Source organism: Labrus bergylta, chromosome 4 (genome assembly GCF_963930695.1).
Source record: "Labrus bergylta chromosome 4, fLabBer1.1, whole genome shotgun sequence".
Taxonomy (NCBI): Eukaryota; Metazoa; Chordata; class Actinopteri; order Labriformes; family Labridae; genus Labrus; species Labrus bergylta.
In genome coordinates, this window is record NC_089198.1 from 28203912 (window position 1) to 28221930 (window position 18019).

The window sequence follows — 18019 nt, forward strand, 5'->3', positions numbered from 1 at the left end:
TGCAGACTTATGATGATAAATATGTCAACATTATGCCTGCCTCGACTTTCTCATTTACGACAATGTTAGCCAGCTCTCCACCTTTCAGCCAGGTCCACTGCCAGGCCTGACATTTGGTTTAACAGCAGGTTGTTAGCTCAGTAATTGGTGTTTGGAGCTAAATTCAACTTGGTGTTTGCTCAGGATGACACACTTGTTCCTGATGTTCACATGTGTCGGTTTTTGCATGAGTGGGTAAATGTGTGTGAGGGTTTGTGTGTGTGTGTGTGTGTGTGTGTGTGTGTGTGTTACCATGGCCCCTGGAAGACCTCTTGCCCCCTGGAAGCCTCTCAGTCCAGCAGGTCCTGACTTGCCACCAGGACCCTGAGAACCTGGGTCACCCTGCAGAGGGAGCAAACAATTGAAAACACTTTAAGAGGTCTGATGTATCGACAGGTAATCACTGAAAACAGAACTGTTTTGTTTTGGGCTTTATGTTGGTTGTTTATTTTTGTAAAGTTATAACTACTGTTACATCATTATTCAGTCCTTTTTAGAAAGTGAACCCATGTATAAGGAAAAGTTAATATTTTAAACATTTCTATCGCAGATATCGAATATATCCTCACTAAATATATTGTTGAGTAATTGTTTTCTAAAAAAAAAAGAGTGAAGTCAAACTCCCTCTGGGTTTGTTGTTCTGAGCTCTGTGTTTACACTGAAGGGATGACGCGTCATGCAGCTTTTTCATGGTTCACTCAGAGGCTCGAACACTTTTCATACATTTTTCAAGTGAACCCCTCCCTCTTCAACCCTTAGCCCTGCCTCTTCTTAGAAGAAGACAGATAACCATATCCACTCAGGGACGCAGGTTGTAATCTGTGACATTAAAATTTAACAGGTAGTTCAAGTCTATGAATAAAAAATAAAAAAAAGATCAGACAATGTCAAAAAACCTCCAACGACCAAAACAAAAAAAGCTGTGAGTTATTCTGATGTCATCAATTACCAAGAGCAAAACACTTTTGCATTCGACACGCAACCACTACGCCTTTGGTCACATATAAAGTACATGCTCATTTACCTTTCCACCCTCTTTTCCAGCAGAACCAGGTAGACCTTGCTCACCAGGTGGACCAGGGGAGCCTGGGTGTCCTCGCTCTCCGCCAGGTCCCACCTCTCCAGTTGGGCCCTGTCAGGCACAACAGACAAGGTCAACATGCTTGAAAACGTGTCCAGAAGGAGATCTGATACAAGTCAGAATTTATTTTTTAAATCTTCATCTACTTTCTTTCTATTGTCGATGTAAATAAAGATTTGATGAGATGGAAAACTGTATCTTCAGCACACGCTTCACTACTTTTGAATGACACAACGATCTCACTGAACGAATCCAAAATTATTTTCAAAACCTTTGGTGCATCTTGATTACATCCTGAGTGTGCTGGGTTTGTTTTGCAGTTGTAACAGCTTCGTACTGAAATATCTGTTTATTCATGATTCTTCAACAGCTGACCCAGAAAACAAAGTCAGGAGGTAGATTCTATCTATAGATGAGTATTGTGTTGTTGTATATCTACCTGAGGTCCAACCACCCCTCCAGGTCCGGGAGGTCCTGTCTTTCCTTGGAAGCCCTGAAGGAGAAAACAGAGACTATGTTGAGTGTATACAGGTAGGGTTATTGAGTATGTACTATGTGTGATACATTATGTAAAGGGCCTGAGCCAAACAGAGAATCAGTATCAATGACGTATCAGTGAATGCTGTTTGTATGTCTCAATGCAGGTGGTATCACTATTATTGGTTGATGATAAAGACATTCAGGTTCTACCCTCCTTGTTAAGAACAGTAACAAGTTTAGCTTGTTAATATGCTGTACTTTATGTTCAGAGGTGCTGCTTGTCAACAGGCAAGGCTGGCAACTGCTTGGGGCCCCTGGCCAGTAGGGGGCCCAAACGAGGACTGACAAACTTTAAACCATATGTAGCAGTGGCTCAGAATGTGCAAATTTTAAAATGACAGTAGGAAAACATCGTAAGGTGGTATTGTTGTTAAACCACAAAGCGTTCCAATGTTCATGTGAAAGCTTAAATGTGTCACTGAAAGTTGCCGTTAGTGTCAGATTATTTTTTAACATAATGCCGATCAATGCTAGTGGGAGGGGCCCCCAGTGAATTTTGCTTAGGGCCCCAACAGACTCTAGAATCACTACTGTTTGTGTTTATTGGCCTCAGAAATCTTAAATCACAAAATAGCATTGTTGATTCTTCTGATTTTTTTTTCCCGATTAAACGATTTGCTGTTTGGTCTAAAAAAAAGTCAGAAACTGATTAGAAATATCCGTAAGTGTTTGTGAAAGACCAAAGTGGCAGCCTGATGGGTTTAAAGAGAGTTCACCAACATAGAGAAAGGAAAATATTTCTGTTATGTTCTATATGTTTTTCCCCGAAAATATCTGAAAGTCAATACAAATACAATTTGTATGCTATAACAGTAATCCCCTTTTGTTGCCTGATTTTATCTGCAACCTTTGTGAGGGTGAGAAAAGTGAGGAAGTGAAAGAGAGCGAGTGGGGAGTGTGTGGGCGCTGATGCATGATGCTCAGGGTCACACAGCCTGACGCGATGCATCCATGGACGAAACTACCCACTCACCGTCTCTCCCCTCTGTCCAGGATGGCCGGGCAGCCCGTCTTTCCCTGGTGGGCCCTGTGGGGGGGGGGGGGGGAAGAAACAGGTGGACAGTTCATAAAACTTGAGACATTGGGTCGTGCGAGTGTATTAATATTTGAAAAGCTCTGGAGGAAAGTGTCAACATGGAGTTGTTGTGGATGGTGCAAACTCACAGACAGTTTGACAGGAGCTACTCACATTGGGTCCTTTAGGTCCGGGGAAGCCGACAGGTCCCTGGGGTCCTTGAGGGCCCTGAAATGAAAAGAATACATTATACAGTTGAGTAGAGAGAGGAGACGATGAGACAAAAGTGGTGTTGACTTGTTATTAACTCAAATTAAGCTGCCAAATCCAGCTTTCTTGGCAAGATTAGTAGGAAAATATTTACCAATTTATTTGACATAAACGTTCAAATTTTTGGGTCAAAAATGTAATTTGATGTAGACATTTTGGTCTCTACAGGTAAATTAAATAAAAACCTATAATTACTCATTTGAAATTGGAAATCAGCAGCAACTGTAGTCTAATTCAATAAATAAACCTCATTCACTTTTAATTCAAATTAAAAAGTGGAATGCACCTGGTGTTCTTTGGCTGTCACTAACTCAGAGCACACAAGTTTCACATTTTCAGGAGGGACAGATAAAAGAAAAAAATAAATTTGATACTAACCCTTTCTCCAGGCGGGCCAGGAGGTCCATCATTGCCTGAGGTGCCCTGAGGAGAGAGAGAGAGAGAGAGAGAGAGAGAGAGAAATGGTGTCAAAACTGGCAAAGTACCAATTGTTAATAAAAACCTATTCGTGGCTATAAAGCCAGCTTGTTTGTAACTGAACAACTTTAAGATAATTATGTTAAATTAGTCGGATATGAACAGAAACCCTTATCAGACATGAACCCATTCATTATATGAACTCTTTTTCTGTGGTCATGATTTTGCACTGTTTTCACGGGATCTTGACTTTTGTGAACGAATTGAAAAACAAGACATATTGTTCTTTTATGGGAAAACATTCCCTGTTATCCTGAGAAAATTGGGAGAAAAACGTTGTGCCCTAAAAATCTGGAGAAAGCAAAAAAAAAAAGAGATCTAAAAAAAACACTGAAGTTAGCTCGTGATCACACAAAAAACTAGCGTCGTTATCTTGAGATGTCCAGGTAAAAAGTTGAGATCTTGAGTATACTACCAGAAAGTACTCGCTATTGTGGGAAAATAGAGTAAATTCCATAGATATACATCTTCTTCATATGATTTACATTAGACAGACTGAGCCTAACTGTGTGCTGTATGTTAATCCATATGTGAGCATATCAACCTCCATTGTTCCAGGGTTTATTTCACAGCAAATGATTGGGATTTTCTGAATGTGCCTGTGTGCTGTTCCCTCTCGTGCTTTCTCAGAATTATCTCGAGCATGTTGACATATTCCCACCATTATAAATTTAAAAAGAAAACAGCCCTGGTTCTCACCTTTGCACCTGGGTTTCCTGTTGGTCCTCTAGCACCGCGGCCACCACGTGGACCCTACATACATACATATATATACACACAGCATAGGTAAGAAATAGAGCACAAAGAAGCAGCATTTTCAGCATTCATTTTAAAATGAAAAGATGATAACAAAACTCTAACAAACACAAAGAAGTTAGAATATAAAGTGCAGATATTATTGTCTTGTGCCCTCTCTCTCCGTCTCTATAATACCCCACCTGGTAAATAACCCCTTCAAAAGACAGGGAAATGAAGCCCATACAAGACTACACAATGGAAGAGATTTTCATTTGAACACAGTAAATAATTTATGTGGAGGGCTGCAGGCTGAGTTGGCAGACGGTTGAATTGCCTACCGTTGGGCCGCGTTGCCCTCCAGGGCCTGGTTTGCCGGCGATTCCCTGAGAAAGCAAAACAAGAGCTTTGATTTAGGACAGAATCATTCCTTGTACCATCAGGCAATGTGAGCTCTTCTGTGTCTTCTTTTCTTTCTTTTTCTTTTTTAGAAGTTAAAGCAAGCCTGCAATAATAACAAACACACTGAGGCATCAGACAGACAGACATGCTGAGGGGGGTTTGAGCGAGGGCTGAGCATCTTTTGACGAAAATAAATAATCAAATTGCTGCGGTAAGTGGTTACCCACAGGCGCTTGACAGCTTGAACTACCTGTCAGTTGTAGCACGCTGGGGCCGGGGCGTGTGTGTGTGTGCCTCTCCATGTCTGTCTGAGAGCAGAGCAGAGCAGAGACGAGCCTGTCTTGTCGTAAATAACCATCCCCACTATTCTAAAAAAAAACCACAACCTCAAATCCCTTCATCTGTAACCCTTGTCAGCTGGACCGCTCTACTGTTACACAGCTGAATACATTTTTGACTCCCATGTTCTCTCTCTTTTTGCACTTTTTTTTTTTTCATGGTTCAAGCTCTTAAGTCTTAAGTTACAATGATAATACAACAAGCCATGATACTTCAGGCAATCCTGCTTGATTTGACTAATCTTTGAGGAAGTTCCTTTTTTCTGTTCAACTACAAGGTGAAATCCCTACCTCGACCAAAGCCAACACCTTTGTGATGAAAAAGGACTGACAGCTTTTATTGCACACTATCAGCGGCCGACCTCACTTACACTCTTGAAGGGAGAAAGTCCTTGCAGCAAGGTTCCAAAGACCTGTAGAAAGCTTTGTACGAAGAGTGAAGGCCTCTATATCGGCAGACAGCTTCGGGATACGATTTTCAAAATCACACGTGTGTGTATTAACAGAAGGCCTCATTCACCAACCGTTCTTAAGGCGATATATCATCTTTAAGCCACTTCGACTCAACGTTTTCTTATTCAGGATTTGTTGTTAGCAAAGCACAGACTCTACAAACTTGCGAGCGAGCTCACGCACACTAGGGTTGCTCCATTATGGCAAAAATTATAATCATAATTCTTTTTTTGATTGATAATGAGATCACGATTATAAAACACGAGTACTAGATTTTACAAGATCTGGATCATAAGTATTTATCAAACCTCTGAACACTTTGCGAAACAAACAATACATGAAAAAAGATACTAGATAGTGGTGGTCAAAATGAGCGCAGCACAGCATGCAGCACAGTAAGCGTTTGATCCTTAGGATCTTGTTTTCATGATCGTGGCCTTAATGAAGAAGAGATGCAGAATACTAACTGAAAAAAATATTACAGAACTTTTTTTATATAAATAATGAGATATGGTCATTCTGTCCCCGTCTCTGTCATTTTTTTAGAAACTGAGATTTCAGATCAAACAAGAGAAGGAAATTGAGAGGAGAGAGAGTGGGGAATGAAATGCTGCAAAGTAGCCGCAGGTCGGACTTGAACCCAGACCATCCGCCTGGAGGACTATAGCCTCAGCTCATGGGGAGCGACCTAACTGCTATGCCATTTGACACCCTTAGTCTAGTAGAGTCCTTTTCTGACGAAAGCAAAATCTGAAAGAGTGATGTCATCCAATGTATCGGTTTGTATATTTACTACTGACGCTGCTGGGGACAAAAACCCGGGCCATTTTGGTGTCAATTCCAGCATCACTGCTGGATTTCAGGATAACTAAAGTATTTCTTCCATTTGGAGTCCTGGGCATTCCAGACAACCCTCAACTTCTCCTTCAAAATCTGTGTTACGTCTGTGTGTTCACATGGTCCTGCAGTCTCACGCCCTTAAATTGGCATTGAAACTAATCAGGAAGATTATTCCAACACACAAGGACATGGAATTCAACAATCTAAAACCACACGTGTGATTTATTCTGCAGTTTAAGAAAAGGCTCACACATCTGCTCAAGAATTTTCTAAGGGACTTCTTAAGGAGAAATTAAAGAAAAAACGAGTAAGATATTAGTGAATGAGGCCCGTTGTTTGTTGAAGAGTTGACATGCACATGTTTTCCTGAAGTTTCTTTTAAAAACATTATCTTCTTCATGTCAAACAACAGACTAATGAAACGTAAGAGACTTTTTTCATTTAACAAAATCTGGCAATATCATGATGATGAATTATGCTTTCTAGCCATGCTGCCTCTCAGTATTCAGACCAGAGAGCATCTCCACCCACAAGGCCCGCTACCACAACAGCTTTTTCCCTGCTGCTGTGAGACTTGTAGCACAGGACATTAAGATGGGAAGGAAGTACCTCACCCCTACACCTCACAGACTAAATGGACAGTTGACCACCTCACAGTGCAATACAAGTGTGCAATATTAACCTTAAAAACAAAAAACAGTGCAATTATATAATGTGAAAAAAAATGTGTGCAATAACCTCAGGTGCATTAAGAGATAATAAGTGCAATAAGAAAAATTATTTATATTTTAATTTCATTGTACAGTGTTCCCCTTGATTATCTTTGCTTTAATACAGTGTATAACTTCTGTACAGTTTATTTTAATCACTTAGCTGTTACTACAACTTATTTATTTTTACTTTTACTTTTTTTGTACTTTTCTACTCTTTTTTTCTTACAATGCTATTCTATTTTATATATAATTCTAACTTTTTTTTGTAGAAGCTGACTCAGGGAGAAACGTACAAGAATTCCAATGTACCTGTACTGTCCTGTACCTGTGCAAATGGCAATAAACATCTATTCTATTCTATTCTTCAACAATTCATACATCTAACCCATCCACTACACACAAAAAAATCCCACAACCACCGAGTGTACATGAATTTAAAAGGATAGAGAATAATGCATTTTTGTGTCTCACCCTTGCCCCCTTCTCGCCGTTTGCCCCGGCGAATCCATTGAAACCATTGGAGCCCTGCAAGACAAGTGAGAGAAAAAGTGAAAGAGGGGGAAAAAAAAAAAGACATCACAGAGCTGGAGAGTATATAGAACAAGAGACGTCTACCATGTCCAGGAACATTGTGACAGCAGCCGAAGAGAGAATACCAACTTTCTTTTTCGTGCTTTACTGACCAGGGCTAATTAATAAAAGAAGCTGTGAAGCCCTGACGTATAGGAGCCGACAGTTTGTTGTCATAGGGCTACCCTTTAGAGTCGGAGTAACCTTGGAGGAGGGAAAGTCTCCTGCTTAACATTTAGAGATTCTGGGACGCAGAGACAGACGGAGGTGCTGTTAGGTTGTCAACACAGTTAGGAAGCGTAATAAGATGATAAGAATGGCAAATAAAGAAAAGTCGAAGGATAAAAGCAAATCCCACTTGATACGCGTCAGCAATTTCGTTATTGGACTTTGGCCGGCTTTGCTAATGGTGCCATTCAAACAAACATGTCGTGGGAAAAAGAGGAGCAGGTTGCATAAGCATAAACCACAAGCGATCTGTATTCAATAATTCTTTCTCTAGGCTGCACAGGAAGGTCACGTCTGGGTGTTTTGAGTTTCCTCTTATGCAGTCCCCATCTCTAGTGTTCATTACAGCTCACATGCATAATATGTATACGAGGTGAGATACTGTGCAGCATAAGCAAGGGGCAGAATTTGCAAAGAAGTGAAACAGGCCGACATTGTACAGACAGCATGCCAGGAAGGGAGATCTGTGCTGCCTAATTTGTTTTTCACAGAGGTGCAGTTATGGTGAACTGAAAGGAGCGCTGCGGCCGGACAAGCCTGACTTGCGCCACAGAGATAAGACAGTCCTCTGAAGCCTTTGCAAAACAGGCATCCAGAATTAACGGCGTGGGAAAGCTGTTAACAGAGAGCGATGGGGTGCGGCAGCCAAAAACACAGCCGACAGAAGGGATTCATGCATAGGATGATTTTTAGTGTGTGTGTGTGTGGGTGGGGAGTGGCGGGGGGGGGGTAAAAGTCTACAAAAAGAGGCAGGGCTTTGACCCTGAACCCACTGATGAGGACGCGCGAGTCACATTCTATAACATGGATGATGCGGCGCAATTTGATTTTGTTCTATCTCAAAGAGTAAACAGGATTCAGTCTCTTGAAGTCTTAGAATATATTTAAGAAGAAAGTAAGTTCCAAAAACACAATAATACTGGATTGTGTTTATGGAAGCATCCTCAATATGAGTCGGTAAAACGGTTTCATACTCTTAAGTAAGAGTTGATGTCATTATTTGAGAATACTGTATATATATATATCTCAATCTTTCCTGAAAAGTAAACTCTTCAAAGCAGCTTTAGAAAACACTAACACTGTTATTGAATGCCAAAGTCAGCATGCCTTTATATTCTGTCTAAAAACTTCTCTTTTGAAGAATATAGTCTAAAAAGACGATCTGATCTCGTGCTCCTCTGGGAACCTCTGTGGGCAGCCTTTGTTTTTAAAAAGATGTATGCATACAGGCAAAGGAATAGACTTTGTGCATCAATATTCTTTTTACACTTCCTCCTCTGGTAAAGGTTTATTCTAGTGTAAAATATCCAGTAATTAAAAGAAGTGCTACAACTAGTAGCGAATACCATAAAGGTTAGTGTTTATTGGATTTCTGACTGCGTATCTCATTTCCCTGCATCTCTCTCACTCTGTGCAATTTGTCCGGAGCTCTTATTAATCCGCGTGCCATGCTGAGCTCAGACCCTGCTGACAGTAACAGACAGAGCAGGATGTTGCGGGAGTAGGTGTATCTGACCCGTCCTATCCGTTGCCAAGCCGTCAGTGCTGACAGCAGCAGAGGGCAAGCAGCTGCAGCAGCACATCTCCGTAGAGGAGATGAGGCACAGTGGTCAGCGCTACGGAGCAAGGAAAGCCAGCCTGTTAGATAATGGCTGGAGTTTTAGGAGGGCGGACAGCTGACGAGTCCAGCAGGTGACTGAGCTGCTCAGGCTCTCTGTAAGGGGTTGGGCCGGGAGTACAGAAGGTGCCTGCTTGAGTTTGTGTTTGTGTGAGGAAAGGTTAGTCAGCAGGTCAGCAGAATATAGAAAGGGAGCAAGCGACATGAGAGGATGTTGATGAGAAGGACATGGACGGACTCAATCCCATGGGTGGGACCAAATTTCAATACAGCAAATTATGTTGTCATCCTGACTTGTGTGATACAATTTTTTGAGATACATATTTTCACAGGAAAAGAAAAAACATGAGGTGAAACTGCAGAGAGTAAATACTTGTACATCAATACTACACTTGACCCTTTTGGGCTGTTTTGTATTCTTCAGCTCATCGGATGTCTTCAATTATATTGTCTTGCAATATACCAATAATCGCAGAGTCACTGTTTCGTTACATTATCATTATCATGGGCCATGTATCGTATCCTATCGTATAGTAACATATTGTATATTGAGCTATCCTGTGATTATAAATCCATATTAAATCCATATTAATACACAAATACAGTACATATGTACGAGTTGTGCTCCTCCTGTTAGTGCTGCATTTGACACGATTGACCATCAAATCCTATTACAGAGACTAGAACAATTACTTTTGAATTACAGGGACAGCTATAAGTTGGTTTAAATCCTATCTATCAGATCATCTCAGTATGTACATGTTAATGATACGTACTCTATGCACACCAAAGTTAGCCATGGAGTTCCACAAGGTTCAGTGCTTGGACCAATTCTCTTTATATTATATATGCTTCCTCTAGGTAATATTATAAGGAAACACTGCGTAAATTTCTGCCTGTTAAAAGGCAGTTTTTTCTTTTGCTAAGGTGCTACGCACATGATGGATTAAGATGGGTCTTTTTAATATAGCAATACGTAAGGTCTTTTACCTGCTTTTTGTAACATAACAATTAGTATGGTCTATTAACCTGCTCTTTTGTAAAGTGTCTTGAGATAACACTTGTTATGAATTGGCGCTAGACAAATAAAGATTGATTGATTGTTTGATTGATTGACTGATTGCTTCATTGATTGATTGAGTGATGTAAAAGTGTCATAGACTGCATATAACAAGTGGGAATATCCACTGTGACGTCACTCATTGCTTTGCGGACTCTTCCTTTGAGGCCTCTTGTTCAAAATCTTTGCTGTAGCCATCTTGCTTCTTTGGAAGAAGTGAACTTATTTGGACAGCAGGGTGGATTGTTACAGCTCTATACTTGTTTAAGGGCTGCCAAAGTAATAACTTGTCAATCACAGGTAGCTACGCTCTGAAGCATACCTTCGCTTATCTTATGTGACTATAAATACGAATGTAAACATGAGCGTTTTTTGTTTCTAGCATTCGAGATAGTAAGATGATAAGCAAAATGATTAAGTCATTAAAAAAAATAGGGTAATTTATCCATCAGGTAGAATACAATCAATCATAAAGAATGCAGGCTTCAGGCACTCATTGCTTTTTTTTTATGCTAAGACACTACGTCCACTTTTTATATACAGTCTATAATACTCAGCTGAACCTGAGCACAACACTACGTTCAGAAACCAGTATAGTAAATGAACACTGAGATTATTTTTGTATTTCCTCATTACTGATCTGACAAACACCTATTCTAAGGCGCTGCCCTTTACAAAGATACTGAACACCTATAGCTGGCCCTGACCTCTGACCTCCTTGCTGAGCAGCTTTGCACGGTAACACTTTCTTTTCTGCATTTATCAGCAGAACTCATTACGACTCTCATCACATACCTTGGGGCCTTGTCTCCCAGGGTACCCAGGCAATCCAGGGACTCCGAGTTTGCCCTGAAAAGAAAAAAGGAGCAAAGACAAAGCAAACAAAGATGATGAATTCTCTTTGTATTGCCTGAGACATTGTTGCTGAAAGCAGTAAAAGTTCACTGAAGCATTGCAAAAGGCAATAAACATGTAACCATAACCTTTTACTTCCAGTGAGGGACATTTTTTTTTTTTTTATTACAATGTTTATGAACATTGTGACTATGGCATCATTTGAGCAGAGGCTTTTTCTGCTTTTCACTCTGGCCCATTTTTGGTCATTTCAGAGGGTGAAGATACAGTCATGAAAAAGCACATGATTCTGATGTATCAACCCTGTGTGATTTGAAACTAAAGTCACGTCATAGTTTCATGTATCAAGTGACTCCAGTGCTGGTAAAATAAACCTCTACTATACTGTTAACGTTCGTTTTAAGCAAATGAGGACGTGGATGTCAGCAAAATGTCAAGTGTAGACCTGAGGCAGCAAAAGTAGCATCAGAAGGGGAATTAAATGACTCGGTTTGTGCCAGGCACAATTAGCTCCGCAGCTTGGCAAACAATGAGTCAAATACAAGTTAAATCAATAAAAAGAAAATCATGTTGAATAAGTTTAGACTTTGTTTGTTTTTAAGTATTTCACTACCATTATAGCTTACATCAGTGGTTCTCAACTGGTCTAGTCTAAGGATGCACAACCACCTTCTTTACGAAAATTGTGATCCAAGTCTCATATCACATGTTTTAAGGGTGCTTCATAGATTTTTTACACTTTCTTTTTTTCCAGTCACATTTTTGCGACCCACTGAAAATGGTTCCGCGACCCACTTATGGGTCCCATCCCACCAGTTGAGAACCACTGGCTTACATCACACTCCCCCCTGTTTGAGATCATTACTGTGCCTTTATGATACAAATCTAGTCAAAACATTTTGTTACAAGCCTATAAACTCTACAAAACTCTGCTGAAGTATTCCAATATCCTTAGCTCTCTTCAACATCATCACTCATATTCTAGCCCTTTAATCTGAAGTGTTTGGATCTTGTTGTAACCTTTAATACTAATTTATTGAGAGTACAAAATACTGCAGCAACACGGAGCAAGATATTCTGCAGAGAGATCAAAGCTCCGTGGAGAAGTGTTGACAACATGAGCCAATTAAAGGGGACTTGTTCGGGAGCAGGAGGGAGGTGGAGAAAATCTTAAGTTCAGGACAGCTACAAAACTATAGCAGACAAGTCTTTCGTTCTGTTATTAACCCTGGATAGTGAAAGATACCCAGACTGGATCCGGTCGTATTTGAGTATTCAATTGTGTGTTTTAACCTTATCACCCTGTAAAACATTTCTATTGCATCTGTGTCTAATCATCCCATGTAATTGACTTTGGCTTGAACTTTAGGACGTCAATAAAACACATTGATCAAAATGAAAATCACTTCGCTCTTTGCAGAACTGGGTCACTCACCTTCTCTCCAGCTAATCCAATAGAACCGGACTCTCCGTTGGGTCCTGACTTGCCCTTGGGGCCCTCAGGTCCGTCCTCTCCTCTTGGTCCTAGCACACCGGATTCACCCTTAATGCGAAGACAACAAACAAGAAAAGTTGTTATTGTCTTTGCTGCTGCAGTTTGTGTATCGGCGTCTGCTCATCATCTGTATTCTCAGCAGAGACGATTGCTCACCTTGTCACCCTTGAGACCCATGTCACCTTTGAAGCCTGGGAATCCATCCTCTCCCTGAAGATGAAAGAGATGAAAGGTGTCGTTGTTAAGAGCCGAGCGTTTTATCAAGTATCACAAAACGGGGAAAAATGGATCAATTCAGATGAAAAAGTTTGCATCCTAAAATACTTTAAAGGACAAAAAGGGGGGGGGGGGGGGAAACTGATGGACAAGTTTGGTGACAAAATGACAGCAAAAGTTTATCTTTGCAGTCTTAAAGCTCTAATGGATGGCAGAAGTACAAGGGCTCCTGAGGAAAGTTTAACACTGTCACCTAGTGGCCACTTCAATGAAGCATTCGAATTTGCTCTTTGAAAAGATATGCCTCACTGCCTCTCCTTCTCTCTGTGTTGTTTTACTGACATCTGGTGGTTAAAAATCAGGATGCAGTTGCACAAACGTAATCTGTCAGCTGAGGGCTTCTGATGCACATTGTGTCACACTTTCATGCATGAAACCACAAAGAGAATAAATCACAACACAATAAACTATGATATGCTTATTGTGCAAGTTTGGATTGGAGAAATCTCAGTCCAACATGATTTAAAGTAAGACAGAAGTGTCAGGATAGAAGAGCTCTAAAACATCTTTGACAAGATTAAAAAAGTCCTGCGAGTTCAGAGGAAATCAATCCTGTGGTACTGAGGTTGCAAAAGACAGCGTTCAGCCACAGCGGTCCAAGGAAACAATAGAAACAGATCAGTGTCCCCTGACACCGCCCGACAAACAGCCTCATTCTGGTTAAATGTTCCACAGTCCATTAAAGCCTTGTGGCACGAGAGCTTAACTGACAACTTGATTGGCCTTTAAGAGATTTTTTTCCACTCGCTGGATTCCAAAAGAGCCTCATTTAAGTAAGATCGCAACTCTAGATCTGTCAGTGGTTAGAACAATGACATCTGTCAATCATGTTTGGAAACGGGAGACTAGGGAGGTGTTTACCTTTTCTCCTTTGCCACCTTTAAGGCCTCTGATTCCCTCAGCACCCTGAGGAGAGAGAGAGGGGGAAAAGTCAGGATGAAAAACAGGGGAAATGGAATCATGGTGGGCTGGTATTGTATGACTAAGTAAGAACTTACTTTCACACCACGAGGCCCAGGGTAGCCGATGGTTCCCATAGGACCAGGATGACCCTAGAAGATCGAGAACAGTTTCATGGGATTGCTGCAGTAAAACTAAAAATTCATTAAGATTTATTTTAATGTGTCACATCTGTGTTATATCATTTGACAATACATTTTTGCTTTTATTTCAATCATTTCCAAAGCTTTTAATCCAACAGTAAACCCTCCAGACAGTATCCCTTAAGATTTCACTGCTTAGCGTATAAAACTAACCCAGCGAGCATTTTACTGTTGAAAAGACAATTCGCAAGATGATTAAAAGACGACTATGGCCTCCGCTGGAAAGACATTCAAAATGTCTCATTCAACGACCACGTTTTTACTGAATTTTACCCAGACATCTACCTTTGTAAGTCACCAGATTCTACTCCAATTGCCACACTTACAGCAGCATTTCAAGTCTTATCTCATTTACAGTATCAGTATAAGAATATTGTATTATTGTGCAACGCATCACCAAACAAAAAATGACATAATGGGCATGACTTGATCTCAAGGTAGCTGCATGTAAGCTCAGTGCTTTCTACCTCCAGCCTCTGAGATCTATCCTGAGAAACTCGCCATCAGGTAGTGAAAAACTGCACCCAAGAGTCTCATAGTCTTTATAGTCAGAACTGCACAACAAACAGCTTGAAAAAAAAAATAAATCCAAAGCTGAAAGTGAACATATCCAAATCATAAGCAAAGTAGGTTTACAACTACATTTGAGCTGGTTGATTTTTTTTTTTTAAAAGAGGTCTTGGACCGAATATTACCCATAAGCCAATCAGAGGAAAGAAGAAGTCGACAAATTTACTTTTTGTTCATTTCTGAAGAAGCTTAAAGAAAATCATCTTAATAATGCTGCAAAATTAAACCTCAACCTCCTGGCACACTTTTTGGGCTAACTCAATGATCATTTCAAGTATTTGCGAAGTCTGATTGAACCTGCCTTTTCTCTCAAACTGTTCGTGAATCTTTTCAATTATAAACCTTTCTTTAAAAATCAAATAAACTATGAATCCACATTATACTTACAACTGTTCCCTTCTCTCCTGCAGGACCTTCTTTTCCAGGGTGACCCTATAAAAGGAAGTCCATGATGGTTAGCTTAGCGACATCTTGTCAGTTTGTGTTCTTTTTGATTGAATGATGTAAAAAAGAAAACAAGTGTCACATACAGGAGGGCCGTCAGCACCACCAAGGCCAGCCAATCCCTGTTTCCCGTGAGGTCCCTACAAAGAGAACATACGTGATAAATACACAGACAGACAGACAGACAGACAGACAGACAGACAGACAGACACACAGACAGACAAACAGACAGACAAACAGACAGATATAAAAACAGAGACAAGACAGTCCACAATTGATTCGATCCCTGGTCATCCACGAAACAACCGAAAAATGCATCTTCTTAAAATATTATTGAATATCCACAAAATCATTAACAAAACTTTTTCAAGAAAGGTGAAATAAGTGCCTGAGCAGAAGATATTTTTTTGGTTTTATGTAGATAGCATGTGTGTGTCTGGTGTGTGTGTAAGAGAGACAGAGCGAGAGAGAGAGAGAGAGAGAGAGAGAGAGAGAGAGAGAGAGAGTCATTTCTGTGTGTTTAAGCCCTCAGAGAAGCCAGTAAAAGCCTATAACCTCAGACGGCAGCGTTTCTGCTGAATCACTTATGAGCTCCTGACTGAAGTGTTCACTTATCGATGCAGCAGAGTTGTGGTGGGAGGACTGAAGGGGTGATTGGGTTCCTCCCCTTCTTTCTACTTACTTTTTCACCAGGAGGACCGATCGGACCCTGAGGACCAACGAGACCCTGAAAGAGTGTGGAGAAAAGTCTGTTAGAAAAGCAGTCACACAAATGCAGCCTTTTCCGTCAAACTGGGTGGTGATAAAAAGTGAACAGTTTGGGGGGAAAGAACACCTGTTGTGTTCACTTTTTGGAAAGCATATTCCGTCATTTAGGTGGCGCGGCGTATTTGACATTTGCATATATTTTTTTATGTATTCCTTCTACTCCTTCAACCGTTTATTGTTTTGCTCTTAAGCTGCTCATGCTGCTTATTCAGGTGTTCATTCATCTGTGCAAAGGGAGGCTCAATCTTTTCCAGGAGTCATTTCAAAGACACACATCCTGCAGGCTTCATTTAAATCCACCCAATGAAGAAGAATTAAAAAAAGAGGTTATTAACAGCTCTAATAAGTGTGCTATGTTGTTTTTTCTATTCCTCAGGCCAGGTACAGCCCAACTGGAGCTATTCATCCAACCTGCACACCATCAGGACAGGTTTCCTGCTAAGACTTTCCAGATGAATGACGCCATCCTGTCCTTTGAGCGTCAGCAGGACTGAAAATCTCACCTGGCAGTGGTCACTTATCCCTGGCTACAATCTCGGGTGTACTGTTTTGTATTAAATATGACTTTCAAATGGAATATATTTGACTTTGCCACCAACTGTTAAATGTAATCGTGTTACGTGCTATCAAATCGGTACATCATGTCCCGTCTCAGCAGGACAGGGAGGGTGTTTTTCTTTTCTTTGTGACCGCAGAGAAACATAAAATTTGAGCGAACACTCGTGAAGTTCTCACTCTATTTTGGGGGGTTTTTATATTTGTGGAATTTCCTAAATGAGTTGTGACCACATATGTAACAAAGGATGAAGAAAAAGAATAAGGAAAAAAAATTTTGATTTAGAAAAAAAAAGGTGTGCAAAGAGTTCAAAGTTTTACCTGTTTTAAAGAAAAGCTAAGGAGGGTGGTGCATGCCAAGAGAAGAGAGAGCGGGGGGGGGGAGGGGGACATAATTAAGGAGATCAGATAAAGTTAGAAAAAAAAAGAGCAATGGAAAGAAAGAGGAAGAGAAAAATGAAACTTACATGTGGACCAGGCAAACCCTGCTGTCCAGGAGGCCCTGACTCTCCTTGTGGACCCTGTTCAAAACAAAAGAAAGAGAGGAAATCTAATTAATATGTACAATTGTTCCCCTCTGTTTGTCTCTATTAGATGAGAAAAAAGAACGAGATTGTCCAAGAATTCAGATAATTTAGATGACCGAGACAAAGGCTGATTAAATCTAAAGATAAAGACATTGAGGAAAAACTGTCTTCACATGAAGTTAAGGAGAAAATGTCCTTTTTCAACATCAAAACTATGCTTCTGATGTCACGGAAATCATTGTCTGACCTTGCTTGGAGAGATTGTTGAATTGGCTTTATCAAATCTATGTCAAGAATGTGAAACAAAAAGGTGCAAACACCGAGGAGAAATGTGATACGCTGGCTCATGTGGCAGACAGAGCTGTCTATATTCTGGCCTTATCCAAAGTTAAGTCCAATCAAATCCACCTGGAAAAAATTTTGACGTCTGGTCACAAGTTTGGCTCTGAAACGCAGCTTTCTTTGAGTACATTCTGTTGGGCTACAGACCATCTGGGTATGGATTAAAGCTAATGAGACTAACTTGAATGGTGGGCTGTTTGGTATTCGTGTGTCACAAACCAAAAATATACAAAAAACAAGACAAGAGCCCTTGTGACGCAGACGGCTCCAGCTGTTACAACAAACACTAAATACAAAAGCTGGATTCAGAGAGGTTTAGGTTGCCCAACTGCTGTCGTTGTTTTCTTTCAGTGCGGAAAAGGCAAATTTGAGCAGCCATCTAAGATACACGTGTGGTCAGGGGAAGACATTGGAGTGTTGCCTCAAAGATTCATACATGTACCCTTTCTGAGGCTCTAATACGACTTTCAAGTGTTGTGCTTTGATTGACAGAATATCCTGACTTAGAGGTGTCTGTGATTAGTCAACTAAGTGATTAAACATTCTCAGAGTCAGCACCAGAATTACTAGTCAGTTAAACAAATGATGCATGTTTGTATAATGTAGGCACACAATGCTGGTTACATGTTGTAATTAAGCTGTAACGCAGCCACCCGCCACTAGTAGGGGCTGTAGCTCTGGTTAATGGACCTGCTCTCACAGCTC

General features: G+C 40.6%; 1 protein-coding gene across 4 annotated transcripts in view; it reads right to left on the reverse strand.

Moving 5' to 3' along the window:
* The window catches only part of LOC109981185 (collagen alpha-1(XI) chain), a 91399-nt gene that overhangs the window by 31692 nt on the left and 41688 nt on the right, over positions 1–18019 (reverse strand). For all 4 annotated transcript variants that reach the window (XM_029276412.2, XM_065954308.1, XM_020629874.3 and 1 more), the window contains exons 23-40: positions 16913–16966; positions 15805–15849; positions 15209–15262; positions 15066–15110; positions 14004–14057; positions 13867–13911; positions 12886–12939; positions 12670–12777; positions 11175–11228; positions 7375–7428; positions 4499–4543; positions 4122–4175; positions 3324–3368; positions 2850–2903; positions 2634–2687; positions 1560–1613; positions 1064–1171; positions 292–381 (exon numbers count right to left, since the gene is read on the reverse strand). In XM_029276412.2, coding sequence (XP_029132245.2) covers positions 292–381; positions 1064–1171; positions 1560–1613; positions 2634–2687; positions 2850–2903; positions 3324–3368; positions 4122–4175; positions 4499–4543; positions 7375–7428; positions 11175–11228; positions 12670–12777; positions 12886–12939; positions 13867–13911; positions 14004–14057; positions 15066–15110; positions 15209–15262; positions 15805–15849; positions 16913–16966 — 1071 coding nt within the window. The remainder of the gene's footprint in view (positions 1–291; positions 382–1063; positions 1172–1559; positions 1614–2633; positions 2688–2849; positions 2904–3323; positions 3369–4121; positions 4176–4498; positions 4544–7374; positions 7429–11174; positions 11229–12669; positions 12778–12885; positions 12940–13866; positions 13912–14003; positions 14058–15065; positions 15111–15208; positions 15263–15804; positions 15850–16912; positions 16967–18019) is intronic.